The sequence below is a fragment of the Hemitrygon akajei genome, chromosome 22, assembly GCF_048418815.1.
Source record: "Hemitrygon akajei chromosome 22, sHemAka1.3, whole genome shotgun sequence".
NCBI lineage: Eukaryota > Metazoa > Chordata > Chondrichthyes > Myliobatiformes > Dasyatidae > Hemitrygon > Hemitrygon akajei.
The window spans coordinates 47,633,898-47,654,528 of record NC_133145.1 but is presented as its reverse complement, the minus strand read 5'-3'; the positions used below and the strand labels follow the sequence as shown (position 1 = coordinate 47,654,528).

The 20,631-nt window shown below is 39.9% G+C and overlaps 1 protein-coding gene across 2 annotated transcripts; it reads left to right on the top strand.

Moving 5' to 3' along the window:
* The first annotated feature begins 8,674 nt into the window (after positions 1-8,674).
* LOC140714708 (retinal rod rhodopsin-sensitive cGMP 3',5'-cyclic phosphodiesterase subunit gamma) lies at positions 8,675-18,022 on the top strand. Of its 2 annotated transcripts, none has more exons than XM_073026204.1 (4): positions 8,675-8,782; positions 12,439-12,681; positions 13,859-13,899; positions 16,090-18,022. In XM_073026204.1, exons 2-4 carry the CDS (start codon positions 12,476-12,478, stop codon positions 16,164-16,166), a joined length of 324 nt encoding a protein of 107 aa, XP_072882305.1. In that variant the 5' UTR covers positions 8,675-8,782; positions 12,439-12,475; the 3' UTR covers positions 16,167-18,022. The 2 variants fall into 2 exon arrangements, with proteins under 2 accessions (XP_072882305.1, XP_072882304.1); XM_073026203.1 differs by having other exon boundaries at positions 8,689-8,782; positions 12,433-12,681.
* The last annotated feature ends 2,609 nt before the right edge of the window (positions 18,023-20,631 follow it).

Genomic DNA, 20,631 nt, shown 5'->3' with positions numbered 1-20,631 from the left:
CTGAGGCCCTGCCCCTGGAGTAAGGTGATAGCCTTTGACTGGTAGAAAAGCTGAGAGGCTTTGTTTTTTTCTAATAGAGCTCCAGTTTTCCTAACAGACTATTAAAGTTGTTGCAAATAATTTTAAGATAAATGTCATTTATGAGGATTAAAATCATTTAAATAATTCATCGTCATTATGTCATATGACGTGGGCAATCGTGGTCCTGACCGTGATTGTTCTTGGCAAATTTTTCTACAGAAGTTGTTTGCCAATGCCTTCTTCTGGGCAGTGTCTTTACATGACAGGTGACCCCGGCCATTACTCTTCAGAGTTTGTCTGCCTGGCGACGGTGGTCACACAACCAGGACTTGTGATATGCACTAGCTGCTCCCATGGCTTCACGTTACCCTGATCGAGGGGTCTAGGCAGATGCTACACCTTGCCCATGGGTGACCTGCAGGCTAGCAGAAGGAAGGAGAGCGTTACCCCTCCTTTTGTAGTGATGTATCTCTACCCTGCCACATATTAAACTATTAAAAATAGACTATTAAGATTTTGGTTAGATTCTGGATTCCCTAACATTTCTGGGTGACTACTTGCATCCTCTTTTGTGACAGAAGAAGTGAAACAAATTAAATGCGGGGACTGCAGCAAAGATTACATTGGACAAACCGGGGGAAAACCATCCACAAGTGTCCATGGACATCAGCTGGCTGTAAAGCAGGTTGACCAACTCTCCCTAGTCACTACCCACGAAGATCGAGAGGGGCACAAATTCGACTGGGCATTTGTGATAGTCATGGCACAAGTGAACACGCAGCACGCAAGAGAATTCCTAGAAGGGTGGTTTCCTGCGAACAATTCTTTAAAAACAAAAATTAGACCTCAATCCTATTTAAGAGCTGATGCAGGTAAAATTCCAAACCACAACACACAAAGTTTGCCACACAACCAATCAGCAAGGAGCTTTCCTCCACACATCAGAAGTAAGTTTCTAAAATGACGTTGAATCAGCTGATTGAAAAGTATATAAAGGCCAAGCATTCGGAGGACACACCACAGTCGACAGTGCACTGACGATGTCTCCTCACATGGTGATGAAATGTTTGCAAGTAAACTGCCAAGGTCGGAGTATAACTCGACCCAACCATCAACCACCCGAGCTACACATCTTCTTAATTATATCTAACCAAAGCAGTTGTTTAATAGTTCAGCAATTTTCCTGTTCTCATCATGAACTCCCCTGTTTATCACTACAGATGACTCCATTAACTCAATTAATCTATTCTTCATGGATATTATTAGAAGCTTTCAAGGTGAACTTCTACTTTTAGTTTTTGTTATATTTTTCTTGAAGGGTTACTTTTATTTTCTGTTTTGCTCTTTTAATTGATATCTTTATCCTGATGAAATTAAAGTGCATTTGGAATAGCAGTTCAATTACAGTGCTACAGTGGGTGATGGTCCGTCATTCAAATGTATCACGTCAAGAGTACTTGGACTGCAATGGATTTGACTTAACATTCTGTGACTTCAAATTACAACGGTAGATGAAAATGCACGTCAGAAGGGCAATGTTAAAATACGTATAGGGGATTCCAATATGCAGGCAGATTGGGAAAATCAGTTTGGTGCTGATTTTGGATCCAAAGAGAGGGAATTTGTGGAATGCCGACTAGCTGGCTTTTTAGAGCAGCCTGAGGTTAAGCCCACTAGGGGATCAGCTGTTTTGGATTGGGTATTGTGTGATAAACTAGATTTGATTAGGGAGCTTAAGGTCAAGGAACCCTTACGAGACAGTGATTGTAATATGATAGAATTCATCCTGCATCTTGAGATGGAGAAGCAAAGGTCAAATATGTCAGTATTACCATGGAGTAAAGGGAATTACAGAGACATGAGAGAAGAGCTGATCAAAGTTGGTTGGAAGGGGACACTAGCAAGGATAACCAGAGTGCAGCAGCAATTTGGAAGGCACAGGATAGATACATCCCAAAGAAAAAGTATTCTAAAGGCAGGATGACCCAAACATGGTTGATAAAGGTCGACAAAGACAGCATAAAACCAAAAGAGAGGACAAGTAATATAGCAAAAATTAGTGGGAAGCTAGAGGACTAGAAAGCTCTTACAAACAAACGGAAGGCAACTAAAAAAGCTATAAGTAGAAAAAAGATTAAATGTGAAGAGAACCTAGCCAAAAATATCAAAGAGGATACCAAAAGTTTTTTTTAGGTATTTGAAGAGTAAAGCAGAGGCGAGAGTAGATATTGGACAACTGGAAAATTACACTGGAGAGATAGTAATGGGAACAAGGAAATGGCAGACAAACTAAATAAGTATTTTGCATCAGCCTTCACTGTGGAAGACACTAGCAGTATGCCAGAATTCAAGAATGACAGGGGACAGAAGTAAGCACAGTTGCTATTACTAGAGAGAAGGAGCTTAGGAAACTGAAAGGTTCGAAGGTAGATAAGTCACCTGAACCAGATGGACCACACCCCAGGGTTCTGAAAGAGGCAGCTAAAGATATTGTGGAGGCATTAGTAATGATCTTTCAAGAATCACTAGATTCTGGCATAGTTCCAGAGGACTGGTAAGTTGCGAACGTCACTCTGCTCTTCAGGAACGGAGGCAGGCAGAAGAAGAGACAGTTAGCCTTACCTCAGTGCTTGGGAAGAATTTCGAATCAATTGTTAAGAATGAAGTTTCAGGGTATTTGGAAACATAGAAACATAGAAAATAGGTGCAGGAGTAGGCCATTCGGCCCTTCGAACCTGCACTGCCATTCAGTATGATCATGGCTGATCATCCAACTCAGAACCCTGTACCTGCTATCTCTCCATACCCCCTGATCCCTTTAGCCACAAGGGCCATATCTAACTTCCTCTTAAATATAGCCAATGAACCGGCCTCAACTGTTTCCTGTGGCAGAGAATTCCACAGATTCACCACTCTCTGTGTGAAGAAGTTTTTCCTCATCTCGGTCCCAAAAGGCTTCCCCTTTATCCTTAAACTGTGACCCCTCGTTCTGGACTCCCCCAACATCGGAAACAATCTTCCTGCATCTAGCCCATCCAATCCCTTTAGAATTTTATACATTTCAATAAGATCTCCCCTCAATCTTCTAAATTCCAGCGAGTATAAGCCTAGTCGATCCAGTCTTTCTTCATATGAAAGTCCTGCCATCCCAGGAATCAATCTGGCAAACCTTCTTTGTACTCCCTCTATAGCAAGAATGTCTTTCCTCAGATTAGGGGATTTATCCACATTAAATTGCATCTGCCATGAATTTGCCCACTCACCTATCCTATCCAAGTCACCCTGCATCCTCTTAGCATCCTCCTCACAGCTAATACCGCCGCCCAGCTTCATGTCATCCGCAAACTTGGAGATGCTGCATTTAATTCCCTCGTCTAAATCATTAATATATATTGTAAACAACTGAAGTCCCAGCGCTGAGCCTTGCAGTACCCCACTAGTCACCACCTGCTAATCTGAAAAGGTCCCGTTTATTCCCACTCTTTGCTTCCTGTTTGCCAACCAATTCTCTATTCACATCAATACCATACCCCCAATACCATGTGCTTTAGGTTTGCACTCTAATCTCCTGTGTGGGACCTTGTCAAAAGCCTTTTGAAAATCCAAATATACCACATCCACTGGTTCTCCCCTATCCACTCTACTAGTTACATCTTCAAAAAATTCTATAAGATTCATCAGACATGATTTTCCTTTCACAAATCCATGCTGACTTTGTCCGATGATTTCACCTCTTTCCAGATGTACTGTTATCTCATCTTTGATAACCGACTCTAGCATCTCCCCCCCCCCCCCTCCCACCGATGTCAGACTAACCAGTCTATAATTCCCTGGTTTCTCTCTCCCTCCTTTTTTAAAAAGTGGGGTTACATTAGCCACCCTCCAATCCTCAGGAACTAATCCAGAATCTAAGGAGTTTTGAAAAATTATCACTAATGCATCCACTATTTCTTGGGCTACTTCCTTAAGCACTCTGGGATGCAGACCATCTGGCCCTGGGGATTTATCTGCCTTTAATCCCTTCAATTTACCTAACACCACTTCCCTACTAACATGTATTTCCCTCAGTTCCTCCATCTCACTAGACCCTCGGTCCCTTACTATTTTTGGAAGATTATTTATGTCCTCCTTAGTGAAGACAGAACCAAAGTAGTTATTCAATTGGTCTGCCATGTCTTTGTTCCCTATGATCAATTCACCTGTTTCTGACTGTAAAGGACCTACATTTGTCTTGACCAATCTTTTTCTTTTCACGTATCTATAAAAGCTTTTACAGTCAGTTTTTTGTTCCCTGCCAGCTTTCTCTCATAATCTTTTTTCCCTTTCCTAATTAAGCCCCTTGTCCTCCTCTGCTGGTCTCTGAATTTCTCCCAGTCCTCAGATGTGCCGCTTTTTTTTGGCTAACTTATATGTTTCTTCTTTGGATTTGATACTATCCCTAATTTCCCTTGTCAGCCACGGGTGCACTATCTTCCCTGGTTTATTCTTTTGCCAAACTGGAATGAACAATTGTTGTAGTTCATCCATGCGATCTTTAAATGCTTGCCATTGCATATCCACCGTCAACCCTTTAAGTATCATTTGCCAGTCTATCTTAGCTAATTCACGTCTCATACCTTCAAAGTTACCCTTCTTTAAGTTCAGAACCTTTGTTTCTGAATTAACTATGTCACTCTCCATCTTAATGAAGAATTCCACCATATTATGGTCACTCTTACCCAAGTGGCCTCGCACCACAATATTGCTAACTAACCCTTACTCATTGCTCAATACCCAATCTAGAATGGCCTGCTCTCTAGTTGGTTCCTTGACATGTTGGTTCAGAAAACCATTCAGCATACATTCCAAGAAATTCTCTTCCTCAGCACCCTTACCAATTTGGTTTACCCAATCTATATGTAGATTGAAGTCACCCATTATAACTACTGTTCCTTTATTGCACACATTTCTAATTTCCTGTTTAATGCCATCCCCAACCTCACTACTACTGTTAGGTGGCCTGTACACAACTCCCACCAGCGTTTTCTGCCCCTTAGTGTTATACAGCTCTACCCATATCGATTCCACATCCTCCAGGCTAATGTCCTTCCTTTCTATTGCGTTAATCTCCTCTCTAACCAGCAACGCTACCCCACCTCCTTTTCTTTCCTGTCTATCCCTCCTGAATATTGAATATCTCTGGATGTTGAGCTCCCATCCTTGGTCACCCTGGAGCCATGTCTCTGTGATCCCAACTATATCATATTCATTAATAATTATCTGCACATTCAATTCATCCACCTTGTTACGAATGCTCCTCGCATTGACACACAAAGCTTTCAGGTTTGTTTTTACAACACTCTTAGCCCTTATACAATTATGTTGAAAAGTGGCCCTTTTTGCTTTTTGCCCTGGATTTGCCTGCCTGCCACTTTTACTTTTCACCTCACTACTTTTTGCTTCTACCCTCATTTTACACCCCTCTGTCTCTCTGCACTTGTTCCCATCCCCCTGCCACATTAGTTTAAAGCCTCCTGAACAGCAGTAGCAAACGCTCCCCCTAGGACATTGGTTCCAGTCCAGCCCAGGTGCAGACCGTCCTGTTTGTACCGGTCCCACCTCCCCCAGAACTGGTTCCAATGCCCCAGAAATTTGAATACCTCCCCCTTGCACCATTTTTCAAGCCACGTATTCATCTGAAATATCCTCCTATTTCTACTCTGACTAGCACATGGCACTGGTAGTAATCCAGAGATTATTATCTTCGTGGTCCTACTTTTTAGTTTATCTCCTAACTCCCTATATTCACCTTGTAGGACCTCATCCCATTTTTTACCTATATCGTTGGTACCTATGTGCACCACGACCACTGGCTGTTCACCCTCCCATTCCAGAATGTCCCGCAGCCGCTCAGAGACATCCTTGACCCTTGCACCAGGGAGGCAACATACCATCCTGGAGTCTTGTTTGCGGCCGCAGAAACGCCTATCTATTCCCCTTACAATCAAATCCCCTATCACTATAGCTCTCCCACTCCTTTTCCTTCCCTCCTGTGCCACAGAGCCACCCATGGTGCCATGAACTCGGCTGCTGCTGCCTTCCCCTGATGAGACATCTCCCCCAACAGTATCCAAAACAGTATATCTGTTTAGGAGGGAGATGACCTCAGGGGACTCCTGCACTACCTGCCTACTGCTACGCTGTCTAGTGGCCACCAATTCCCTTTCTGCCTGTGTAGCCTTTACCTGTGGTGTGTCCAACTCACTGAATGTGCATATGATAAAATAGGTTAAAGTCACTTTTAACATTTAGAAAAATTTGGACAGGTACATGGCTGAGAGTGGTATGGAGGGATATGGTCTAGGTGCAGGTCAGTGGGACTAGGCAGAAAAATGGTTCGGCACAGCCAAGAAGGGCCAAAAGGCCTGTTTCTGTGCTGTAATGTTCTATGGTTCTATGGTTCTATGGTTCTATGGTCAGCATGGTTTCCTTATGGGGAAACCTCGCCTGACAAAACTGTTAGAATTCTTTGAGGAAATAATAAGCTGGATAGGCCAAGGAGAATCGGCAGATGTTCTGTACTTAGATTTTCAGAAAGTCGTTGACAAGGTGCTGCACATGAGGCTGCTTAGCAAGATAATAGACCATGGTGTTACAGGAAAGAACACTAGCACGGAGAAAGTATTGGCTGGTTGGCAAGAAGCAAAGAGTGGGAATAAAGGGAACCTTTCTGCCGATGACTAGTGTTTCACAGGGGGTTGGTGTCGGCACCGCTTCCTTTTACATTCTATGTCAATGATTTGTATGACAGAATTGATGGTTTTGTGGCCAATTTGTGGACGATACAAAGAATGGTGGATGGGCAGGTTATGTTGAGGTAGCAGGGAGGTTATAGAAGGAGTTAGACAGATTAGGAGAATGGGCAAAGAAATGGCAGATGGAATACAGTGTCAGGACATGTATGGTCATGCACTTTGGTAGAAAGAACACAAGCATAGACTATTTTCTAAACAGGGAGAAAATTCAAAAGTCCAAGGTGCAAAGGGATTTGGGAGTCCACATGCAGGATCCCCTAAAGGTTAACTTGCAAGATGAGTCGGTGGTGAGGAAGGCAAATACAGTGTTAGGGTTCATTTTGAGAGGACTCGGATATAAAAACAAGGATATAATCCTGAGGCTTTCTAAGGCACTGGTGAGGCCTCACTTGGAGTATCATCACCAGTTTGGGTCCCTTATCTAAGACAGGATGCGCTGACATCAGAGAGGGTTGAAAGGAAGTTCACAAAAATGATTCTGGGAATGAAAGGCTTATTACATGAGGACTGTTTGCTGGCTCTGAGCCTATACTTGCTGGAATTTAGAAGAATAAGGGGGGAATCTTTTTGATATCTAACGAATATTGAAAGGCCTAGATAGAGTGAATGTGCAAAGGATGTTTCCAGTGGTGGGGGAGTCTAAAGCCAGAGGGCACATTCTCAGAACAGAAGGATGCTCATTTCAAACAGAGATGAAGAGGAGTTTATTTACCAGTGGGTGGTAAATCTGTGGAATTTGTTGCCACAGGTGGCTTTGGAGGCCAGGTCACTGGGTGTATTTAAAGCAGAGGTTGATAAATTATTGATAAGTCGGGGCATGAAGGGAAGGCAGGAGAATGGGGTTGAGAGGGAAATGCGTCAGCCATGATGAAATAGCAGAGCAGACTCAATGAGCCAAATGGCCTAATTCTGCCCATATGTATTATAGTCTAATGGACTTGAGTTTGTATCTGCCAAGCAAATACAGCAAATTGACAACCTTCAATCCACTTCAATGGCAAGGGAGTCAGTGAGATTCTGTTTTCACATCCCAGGAAGATATAACCCTGACGTCACTCTTTAGATGTCTGCGTGTATCATGCAATTCATTTATTTATTTATCTATTTATTTATTTGTTTGTTTGTTTATTTGTTTGTTTGTTTATTGAGATACAGCACAGAATAAGCCATTCTGACCCTTCAAGCCCTGCTACCTAGCAACCCCCGATTTAACCCCAGCCTAATCACGTGGCAATTTACAATGGCTGATTACCCTACCGACCGGCTCACCTTTAGACTATGGGAGGAAACCCATGCAGTTACAGGGAGAATGTGCTAACTCCTCACAGGCAGTGGTGGGAAATGAACCCAGTTGCTAGTACTGTAAGGCATTGTGCTAACCACTACACTACCATGCATTTACAAAAGGTTCTTGATTAGAAAGGGTGTCAAAGGTTTACGGGGAGTATGATGGAGAGTGGGGCTGAGAGGAATAATAAATTAGCCATGATCAAATGATGGAGAAGACTCAATGGGCCGAGTGGCCTAATTCTGCTCTTGTGTCTTACGTTTTCCAGTTTTGTCTTCTTGGCTCCCCCACAATGCAATTTTAATATGTTATCCTCTGAAGTGGTTGGCAATTAGATTATACATGAAATACCAAAATAAAATATTTTAATGCATTTAGCATTGTTTACTTAAGAAGCTGGAGAAAATCATTTTGTTCGGCAATAACAAACACGAAAGGTGACATCTCCATTGAGCCTCAGCTTATCTTCATATCAGCTTTCTCTTTGAATAGTGACATCACCAGATTAAAAGGGAGACACTTCTGGCGTCAATATCCTATTATGCTCTTCCCTAATAAAAGCTGGTTTCTATCTCAGTGGATCTAGAACTGCGTAGTTAGAAGTACAGAAATTCCTACGAGAGCTAGTTAGAGCTCTCACCTTCCATTGGCAAATGTTCGTCTTTGTCTCCACATAGTGGTAAGTAGTACCTGGTCTTTTAATTCTCAACAAAACAGGGCCAAATTATAATAAATTTCACACAGCTAGGTTTACTATGAGATTTCGAACATGAGCACAAATTAAATTGAATATTGACTTATAAAGTTGAAAAATAAAATTTAATATTCAATGATATATGTTCTGAACAAGCCAATAAATGAGGAAATGTTAAAAGTAAACCTTGAATTAAGGAAAATCAATAAAAATATAATAGAGGAATGTTATTTGTCTTTGAAAAATGTTAATATATTGAGATATGACTTTAACTGGTTAATGCAGATCAGATCTTGGAATCAAATCTTATAAGAATCCATTATGCTTGCTTAAAGATGGTTTGACTACTTGGCTGCGTTCTACTTACCATAAAGCTGTGTTCATGCCTTGGTTTTCCTGTTTGGAATTTTGCATGAAGTTCAGAATGTTAAAAAATTAAAACTATTTTTACATTACAAAGCAGTAGCAATGATTTAGTCTGTGGATAGCAGAGAGGGACATGAAATAATGGCATTAGGATGTGGACGTTTTTGAGACCTTTGACATTCAATTTGTATAATAAATTGCTCTAATATAAGGAGAAAGGCTTCACTTAAGCATTTACTCCATATTAGCATAACTAATAAAATTAATTAAAACACTGCCTATGAAGAGAGAAAATATATTAATAATTAGGATTTCAATACAAATATTTTAGTATAATTTCTATAAAATCACTAAATGATGTCACGTTAATTCTATCTTACTATAATAATCTTCACAATCAGAATTAGGAGGCTAATCTTAAATCATGGCAGATTTCCGCACAGTAAAACGCATAAATTAAATACAAAGAACCTAATCAACCTTGTATCAACAATGTTTCAATCAGCATGGATCGGTTTTCATTGCAATTTTATCATCTAGTCCAACAGCAATCTATCATGAGGCAGCAACCTTGCATTCTTTTCATATTAAACACTGATAATTCTGCACCAGCAGAACATTTGTCAATGATGCTTGGTAATTTGTGAACAACATTATGGCTGCCTGGTTCCTGAATTATTGCATTTAAATGTAGTATTTATTAAGTTGAACCAATACTTTATCAAAATATTTGAAAAATAGCTTTCTGGCAATACTCTAGCATGGGTAATGGAATATTCCCTTAACAAAACAGCTTTGTTTGACAATAATTCAAGTTGCTAGTAAGGACGCCAAAGGTTGTGTAGGCGAAGGCTGAAGAGTAGGGTTGAGAGGGAAAATAAATGAGCCAGGATCAAATGGTGGAGCAAACTTGATGGGCTGAAAGGCCTAATTTGCTCCCATGTCTTCTGTCTTATTGTCTTAATGTTCAACCAATGAAACGCGAACATTGGGAGAATCTGACAGCAGGAGAACATTTTTCCCATGGATGATGGAAGCTTAATTTAATATTTTATATGAAAGATGGCACCTCTTGCACTGCTGAACTCCACAGCATCACATTGAAGTGTGCCCAGTTTCTGGGGCAGGCCAAGATTCTTCCATTAGAGAGGTCCGGTTCCAAAGCCTGCCTGACTCCTTTGCATAAGAGACAGCTCTCATAAAGCAGATTGTGACTTTAATTGGATTTGGTAAAGTACACCAAAAGAATAATGTTTTTAAACTGCTCGTTGTTCTACCATCTGTCATTAATTATATTGAAACTGAAAATATAACACATTTCCTAATTAGCCACCCTGAGGGAAAATGTTGTTATAACCAAAAAAATACTATAATTATTGGGAAAGGGATCATGATCCAAATTCAACATGTACAAGAGGAGTTAAATATTCATAAGCATGCATGCCCAAAGTGAAATGAAGTGTTAAATAAGGTTAATGAGGACCTTTAAGGAAGGTGAGTGAGACTATGGCATCTGTCTTTATTTGAAATGTCACTTGAGCAGTTCAACGACTGTAGAAAGAAAGGGTAGCTAAATGTCAGGGATTTGTGTGAATAAGCCTCTTACTGATCTGTATTTTGCATCAGCAAAAACTCAACTCAACTAATTAATGAAAATGCATTGTTAGTATTTCAGGGATGATTTGACCTTGAAACCCAGTTTCAGAGCTTTCAAAAGATTACCACTAGCTTTAGTTGCAGCACTCTTCGGAATGAGAATATTACAGCCGCACAAATAAAACCAATTTTATTTAATTAGTTTGCTTTTCCAGAGCTTATCTGCAATTCATTGACATCAATTTATAGAAAATAAAACAGCTGTATCTGACAATAATTCAAGTTGATAATCTAGCAATAGTTTTTTTTTACAAACCTAGAAAAATGTATGTTGATTTTATAAATGCATTTATAAAAAAGATAATTCTCCAACAGGGAAAGTTTACCCTTCGAGAATTTTTTTTAATGTTTTATAAAGGCTTCAAGTATTTTCACAAAATCACAAACAATGATGGTTTAATCTTCATGCAGACTTTCAAATTTGTAGTAGAAGGAAGAATTAAACATTTGGAGGATAAAAATAGAGTGCAACGAAAGGAACTGTAAACGGGGTGTCAATGACCAGTCTTCCTAATCTGTAAATGAAATTGAACAGTTTAGCTCGGAACAGTAACTTTGAACTTTTGATAAACAGTCTGTATCAGTTCATTTGCTGACAGAGCCCACTGTTTACAGAATACCATTATAAATATCACTGAATGTATACTTGATTTGATAAAGACCACACTATTTGCTCACTACAAATGTAGAAAGCTATTCAGCTCATCAGATTCATGTAATAAAGCAATCCTCTCTGTCCCATTCTCCTTCTGATTTTCCTGTATCCCTGCAACTTACTCTTTTTCACATCCCATCAACTCCCTTTGATTTTTATGTCACCTCATCAAAAGGATAACTTACAGCAGGCAATTAACCAATGTCCACATCCTTGGGATGTGGAATGAATCTGCAGTATCTAGTGGAAACCCATGTGGTTACAGGGAGATTGGGTGGAATTCCACATTGGTAGTCCCAAGGTCAGGATCAAACCCAGATCCATTAGCTAGCAGCAAGAATTGCTGTGACACAGTGCCGGTAAACTGAAATATTTCACTTTACCACACTGGACAAAAGCTGCAGCTTCCTCTTCTGGGCGAATGTCATAGTGACTCTGTAGTCTTTTGAATTATTTGCAGAACGTTTTCACCAAATCATAATTAGGCAATTCGGACTATCATGCCTGTCCTGGTCTCTTGAAAATGTGGAAGTGTTTTGCATCACTTAATTTATACATTTCATACTTTTATTAAAATGCAAAATGTAACAGCAACAAATGAAGAGGCAATGTGATTCTAAAACGCTGTGTAATAGTACGTTGTGTGAGATATCATCTCAATCACATCTTTGCAATAAAAACTCATTCCTCAAAGTCCATCTATAGGCAAACATAGAACATCAGGGGTTAATTATCTAACAAATTCTTTTCCGAGCCACCGCTCTTCTTAAAACACTTCAGTTTTCAAAATCCTATTACAAGCAAACTACTGAAAATAATCCCATTGGTCCTGTCCTTGTTTCTTGCACCAGGGATTAGGATTAGTCCAAGACAGGTTGCATTGATTGTTTGATAATCTTGGAGATACAAAACGACATTGCTATATTATTAATTGGTTGAGGTTTTGGTTTCTTTTGAGACATAGTACCCTAGTGAAGCGTGGCCGTAGAGGAACATAAATCATGGCAGCCAACCCTTTGGAAATTCAACCAAACCTGAAAGCACAAGAGATGGCTCTGACCCTAGAACCACCGAAACCTGCAGGAGAAATTAAATCAGCAACACGAGTAACTGGAGGACCAGCAACTCCTAGGAAAGGACCACCAAAGTTCAAACAGAGGCAAACAAGACAGTTTAAGAGCAAGCCACCAAAGAAAGGAGTACAAGGGTAAGAGAGAAAGAAGTGTTTGAAAGGATTTAAGAAGATGTGACATCAGTAAATATTATATTGCGATATACTGGTAGACCAAGTTAAGAATTATATGTCATCAAGAACATAAATAATCAAAGTAAATTTATTATCAAAATATGCATATGTCACCCAGAGATTATTTTTCATGCAGGCATTCACTGGAAAATAAAGAAACAGAATAGAATTTTTTGAAGAATTATGAAGTATTGCAAAACAGTATTTTTACATTTTCATTTATCCTTGGATAATTTTGACTAATATAACATTCTTGACTCAAAACTAAACAGTAGCAGCTTTCCAGTAAGCATGATAAATGTGTATTCACCCTCCAACAAACAGGCTTTCATGGAAGTGCAAGGATAGGTTATTTTGCATACGTAGCTGGGTTTCATTGAAAAGAAACCTTTAGTGGGAGAAAGGAGGTGATTAAAGCAAAATGCCAACAATATAGTTTGGATATGAGTAACATACACAAAATGCTTGAGGGAATCAGCAGGTCAGGCAGATCTACGGAGGGGAATAAACAATTGATATTTTGGGCTGATACCCTTCAGATCCTGATGAAGGGCCTCTGCCCGAGACGTCAACTGTTTATTCCCCTCCATAGATGCTGACTGAGCTGCTGAGTTACTCAAGCATTTTGTGTATGTTACTCTGGATTTCCAGAATCTGCAGAATCTGTTGCGTTTATTGTTTTAATATGAACAAAATCTCATCCAGAGATATTTTATGTACAGATATTACCTGCAGTTTTACACTGCAAGGCTAGATACAGAACATTACGGAGTGGGAGGACACAAATTTCAGCTTGCAATTGCTTCAATAAATTTAGTTGAACCTTAGAAGTGGAGCAAATGAGAAACGCACCACCTGTACATCTGATCCCCAGACTCTACCTGAATCATCACTGGGACATCATTTTGTCAACACAGTTTATGTCTGGGTAACTGCACTAGGGACAGGGAAACATCAGATGCTTTCCCATCCTGCTGAAGAATGTGCTTGGAATTAGGTTCGACTGAAATGCTTCCCACACTCAATGACACGTTGAGTGGTGCTGTTAATGTTTCATCTATGAAGACTGACATGTCAAATATTTACCCACAATGTTTTTTTTAGTGGCTTGTTAAACATTGTTTCTTCTCTGCCACAGGTTTGGTGATGACATTCCTGGAATGGAAGGTTTAGGCACAGGTATAGTGACATTATTTGTTAAAACTATATTACCGGGTATTCACTATTTGCAATTGTGCTGTGGATTAATCTTGAAAAGCCCATTATATCATACAATACTTACATCTGATGTTAATATAGACTGGCAACTGCAGATGTACTGTGGTACCAAAGTACAAATAACGCACATTTCAAAATAGGAAATATGTGATATTAACGTATAGTCAACCCCTCAGTAATTCTATCTGTGGTAATAAGACCATAAGACATAGGAGCAGAATTAGGGTATTTGGCTCATCTAGTCTGCTCTGCTATTTCATCATGGCTAACCAGTTCTCTCACAATTCCAATCTCCTGTTTTATTCATGTAACCTTTCATGCCCTGACTAATCAAGAACCTATCAATCTCCACCTTAAATATACCCAATGACCCGGCCTCCACAGCCGCCTGTGGCAACGAATTCCCCAGATTCACCGCTGGCTAAAGAAATTTCTCCTCATCTCCATTTTAAATGGACATCTCTCTATTCTGAGAGTCAGCTTTCTAGTCATAGACTCCTCCACCACAGGAAACATCCTCTCCACATCCACTCTATCTAGGCCTTTCAACATTCCATAGGTTTCAATGAGATTCCCGCCCCCCCAATCTCCATGTCAGCTCATCATTCTTAAATAGGGGGCTAAAACTGCTCACAATATTCCAAGTGAAGCCTCACCAGTGCCTTATAAAGCCTCAATATTATACGTTAACATTGCATTTGCATTCCCCACAACTGACTCAGCCTCTAAATTAACCCTGAGGGAATTCAGCATGTTTAAGAAAAAGTCTATGCTTTTATTCCTTCTACCAATGTGCATGGCCATACACTTTCCAACACTGTATTCCATCATCCACTTCTTTGTCCATTCTCCTAATCTGTTTGTCCTACTGCAGCCTCCCTACTTTCTTAACACTGCTTGCCCCTCCAGTTATCTACATATATTCTGCAAACATGGTCTCAAAGCCATCAACTCTGTCCTTCAAATCATTGACATACAAGATAAAAAGAAGCAGTCCCAACACTGACCCTTGTGGAACACTGGCAGCCAACCAGAAAAGGCCCCCTTTATCTCACTCTTTGCCTCCTGCCGGTCAGCCATTGCTCTATCCATGCTAGTATCTTTCCTGTAATAGCATGGGCTCTTATCTTGTCCATCAGCCTTATGCGCAGCACCTTATCGAAGGCCTTCTGAAAATCCAAGTACACAACATCCACCAATTCTTCTTTGTTTGTCCTGCTTGTTATTTCCTTACAGAATTCCAACAGATTTGTCAGACAAGATTTTCCCTTAATGTAACTATGCTGACCTTGGCCTATTCTATCATGTGCGTCCAAGTACCCTGAAGCCACATCCTTAACAATCAACTCCAACATCTTCCCAACCACTGAGGTCAGGCTAATTGGCCTATAGTTTCCTTCTTCTGCTTCCCTCCCTTCTCGAAGAGTGGAGAGACATTTGCAATTTTCCAGTCCTCCAGAACCATGCCAGAGTCTATTGATTTGGTAAGATCATTACTAATGTCTCCACAATCTCTTCAGCCACCTCCTTCAGAACCCTATGGTGTAGTCCATCTGGTCCAGGTGACTTATCTATCTGCGGATCTTTCAGCTTCCCAAGCACCTTGTGCCTAGTAATAGAACTACTGTCCCCTAACACTCTTCTCATATCTAGCATACTGCTAGTGTCTTCCATGGTAAATCTGTAACCCTGACCTCTGTAACAGTTTCTCACATGGTACAATCAGCAATCGAGAGACTGCTACTCTCTGCTTATTATCTCCATATCTCTTCGTATTAGTGCTTATCACTGAGACGTTAATATGCTTCAGGGCAAAACTTGTTCAATAACAATTTTTCCCTGCAAACTAATCAAATGGTGTTTTGTATTAATCATTGTAATGACTCTATGCATACAACATTGACAATTAACCAAATGAAATAGAACAACTTTTTTCATGTTAACCAAATGGAGTAAAATTCAATCTACTTGAATTATTCATGGTAGAGCATTTGAAAATATTCACCACAAGAGCTTTATGAATGTGCCTTAACAAAGCTTTTGGTTCTATCTTTTATCTTTGTTGGAACATTGATTAACTGGGGAAAATATTAAACACCTTGATGGAAGTATTAGCACAGCTCAGGTAACTTGTCTTTACTTGGTTTGCAGATATCACTGTCATCTGCCCCTGGGAGGCCTTCAGTCACCTGGAACTACACGAACTTGCACAATATGGTATCATCTGAAAATGGCAATTGTCCCAAAATTCCATGTGCATTGCTACTCTGGTCAGTGGAGTTCCAGAAGTTCCCTGCCCTTCCCCCTTCGTTTCACCAGTGGCTTCAGAATCACAATTGAGGCCAGGCCTCAGAATTGCGGACATGACTGTAAATAATAGTACAATAAACTTTCCTATTTAAACTCACAGTTCCTTTTACCATTTTAACAAACAAAAGCAACTATTTCAAATTGACGTGTCAACGGTATTGGCTCTCATCTTCAACAAAGCTGAGCACTAGCTTTCTAAGATGCGATACCCAGAAGAGTGCGCGGTGAGCATTTTGTATCTATGGCCATATTTGAATACGTACTATTATGCTTCCTCTAAATGCATCTCCTCCAAAACAATAAGATGGCACATATACAAATTTATTCTGATCACGGTCGATTTTTTTTAAAGCATTGAACTTTGTAGGAGAACTATGTTGTCTGGGATATTGTGAATGTGCAAGGTGGAATTGAAAAATGTGAACTGTTCCTTATTTGTGCGTCCTTCTGAATAAGAGCATCAGCATACACAATCCACCCCTACTGTGAATATTGAGCAAGGTCGTTTTTATCCAATCTTTTGATCTAACCAGTTTCTTGTTGGTCAAAGTTTTGAGTTTTTTTTTCCTGTCTCAAAATAAACTACTCAGGGATGCTTAAAAATTGTAGTTTGCTGAGAGTTGCTTGAACAAGAGTTTGGTGGTGACTTGTATGTTGTGTGGGTGAATGATTTTAGCATTAACTTGTTATCCCGTATCCAAGTTCCCCATAGAATTTCACTGCCATACAGTCCTTTCAATTCATTCATCTGCCTCTGTTTTTCTTCATTCATTTGTAATTAAGCTTTATCATTTTATCCTCACTGATTGTATTTCCCCATTCCATTTTCCCTGCTTTTTTCAACAGTCCACTTTATCAATGATATATTTCACTTCTTGTGGGCATACATTCTTTTTGCCCTGTCACATCATTTCAAGAGCCAACGTCTAACTGATTCCATTCCACTATCTGTCCAGAGAATTCCACCATCATACTTTATATCCAATAGAGTCTCATGATTGCTACGTCAATTCTATCTCTTGGGGCAGTCAACATCATATCTAGCTGTTGTTTTATTTTCAATCTCTTCCTTTGACCATCAGTTTTACATTTCCTGTTTATTTTAATATCTTGTCTCATATCTTTCTGCCTGTCCTCCTGGCCTTCAATTGGTTGCACTCCAATAAACTCAGAACCCCCTCAATATTTAAACTTTCTCCGATCTCATTTTGAACACTTATTTTTCTGAATAAGTCTATTGTTCTTTGTAAACTTTACTTAACAAGTGCTAAACTGTGGAAAGTGAATGCTCCAATTTGCACTATGTTTTCAGAGCTTTTGTGTTTGATGTTTCTATTTGATACTTATCTCTCCTGTTAATGTGCGAATTTTCAATTCTATTATATTTCTATTCCTAACTGTTGTTATACTCTGGATTCTGGATTATTTTTGCAATTCTCTTGGAGTACATAATTGTATCAAACCCATTAGCTTTACCTTTGAAATTTTACCCTCACTTTTTAGGTTAACATTTTGAAAATATTGCAAATCAATATACCTCATTAAATCTTCCTTCTCTTTGATTCATTTCTAACTGATTTGGGTCATTCTGTTCATATAATTCTGTGGAAAAAGCCAACAGAAGGAAGCACATTTGGGGAAAAATGCAGAGCATTGTGGGGAATATGATGGAAGTGCTTGATGGTTTGTCATATATTTAAACCAAAACTTTGTCATCTGGAGATGAGGTTGTTCTCTCTACAATGTGTATTTAATAAAGCTAAAAAAAAAGTAATCAACGTGCAATTTGGTTTGCTTTTGGGGTTTGTACTGAGTCTATGAACTAAATTCCATACCTTTTTTATTATTCTAAGCCAGCAATCCTTGTAGTGTAATTCTAGTACAGGAACTATCAGCCCTTCTGTTTAGTTGAGAAATGGCCTCATCTCTTATGGAAAGGTAGAAGGAAGATCTCAGCTCTCTTCCCCAAACAACTTAGTCAAGGGAATTAGAAACCTAGAATCTACTCTACCTCATGGAAATAGTCCTTTCAGCCTACTGAGTCCACACCAACCATCAACCACCTGGATAAATCAGCAGCACAAGCAAACCTCCTCATGAAGACCCCTTCTGGACCAGGTGCAACCCAACCAACTTGTACAGATCGCATCTTCCCCTGAAACAATCACAAGACCCCCCTCTTACTCTATCCTTTACTGTACTTTCCTTTGACTTATCTTTCTATTCCTATAACCCTCAGCACAAGCAGTAATCCAGAGTTTATTGTCTTAGAGGCTGTGGTGTTTAATCTGCCACCCAGCTCCCTAAATTCATGTTGGAGGACTTCATCTCTCTTTTTACCAAAGTCATTAGACCTCTGGCAATTTGCTCTCCCAGTTCAAACTGTCCTGCCACTGTTCTGTTCTGTAACAGCCTTGATCCTGGTCCTGGGAAGGCAACATGCCATTCTAGATTCATATTGCCTGTCTGTTCTCCACATTCCTGAGTCTCCCACCACTACTGCCATTGGTTTCATGTTGCAGCTGGGATCCCAAGCTGCCAGGGTCTTGGCTCTGGCTGGATTTGTTGGAAATACATACACTGCTGACATTTTCCAACATGGAGAAATGGTTTTGGAGTGTGAGTTACACTCTGAGGTTTCTCCTGCCTCCTTTCCTTTTCCTGGTGGTTACCCATTCTTTCATTGACTGCCTTTCCTTAAGCTATCGGTTGACTGCCTCTGGAAATGTGCTATTCACTAGGAACAGAGCTTATGCTGGCCAGACTGGAGACACATCTCAACAAGGCAGGCATTCAGATCACAAGGAACTTAAACTTCCCACATGCTGTATGCTGTACAATACAAGAAACTGATCTCACCTTCGATACTTTGAATTTAGAAAGGGCCTTGATCTCTGTCCTCACACTGTATTAAAAAAAGTTAAAAAGTAAAACACAATTGATAAATACCTATCTAACTGGCACCCATGTAACACTGGTTAAACAAAGGCCAGTGTTGAGAAGATCGATTTGTGCCTGCCTTTTATGGGTTTGAATCTAGTCACAATAAATGAACTATGAATGAAGTTCTATAAAGGGACTCTTTCAAAGTTAGGAAATGGTTCAAAGCACTGTTAATGTTGGAAACCTGGAACTCAAACAGCAATTAGTCACAGGTCAGTGGTTAGTTTTAAATCTGAAATACATAGATTTTAAAAAAGTGTATTGTGCCTAGCCATGATCCCATTGGATAGCAGAACAGGGTGGAGAGCAAAATTCCTTCCTCCTGTTCCCATGTGATAGCATTAAGAGCTACTGAATTGTGGTGGAAGGATAAGAACAAGGAATATAACTGACCACTTTGAACAAAATGTACAGTATTCCTACTACTGCATGTAGGCTTATCCTTAAGAGCTGAAGTTATTAACAAAAATCCTGACAAGAAAAGTAGACAGCTTTAAACCAGGTAAGTTTCATTTACGCATGCAATGGCTAAATGAGGCACAGCTTCGAGAAGGCAGCTCTATCTATCATCAAGAAACCCCACCATCTGAGTCATGTCCTCTGCAAGCTGCTTCTCATGGTGCAAAACCCTAAAGTCTCATACCACCAGATTCAGAGACCATCGGGTTCTCAAAATGACCTGCACAGCTCTACCCTTACTTCAGCAATGGAACACAACAATGCGCTTGTGTTGTTTGCATTAATGCATTGATTTGCGCTGCCTTTTCACTGTTTTGTGTAACTTACATATAATTTGTGGTTTGTGTGTTGTCTGACCTACGTGCTTGTGATGCTGCTCCAAGTTTTAAAAAAATCTACCTATTACTCACTGTACTTTTGTTTTCTGTATGACGATAAACTTGACTTAGCGTAAATGACAAACGCCATCAGATACGGTAAATAAAATGAAAACAACTGAGAATTGCATAAATATTTTACAATGTGACCCGAGTCTGTGAAGGTCAAGAGGCTGCTGAATCACAACAACATGTTTAGTCTAGAGGAAGAGGAATTCAAAGTATCGCAAGGAAGAGGAAGCACAAATCAAACAGATTAATCAACCACAAAGGGTTTGCAGGAGAACATGCCGGAGGAAGGACGCTTCATATCTTTGAGGAGCCAAAGCTTCCTAGGAATATTATTGGTGAACGTTTGTTTTTCAGACTGAAAGGAAGCGTGCGGCAGTGTGTGCTTAAGGCCTGAGGTGGAACAACTGCCTTGTTGATTTACATTATTGATGTGGACTTGGGTGTATAAGGCAATATTTCAAGGCTTGCAGATGATATGAAGTTTAGAAGTTCAATTTAATAAAGAGTGAGGACAGTGAAAGCAAACTGTTAAAAAAAAGACAGACATGCACAGGATGACATTAAATACAGGCAAACTGTTAATTTAGATGGG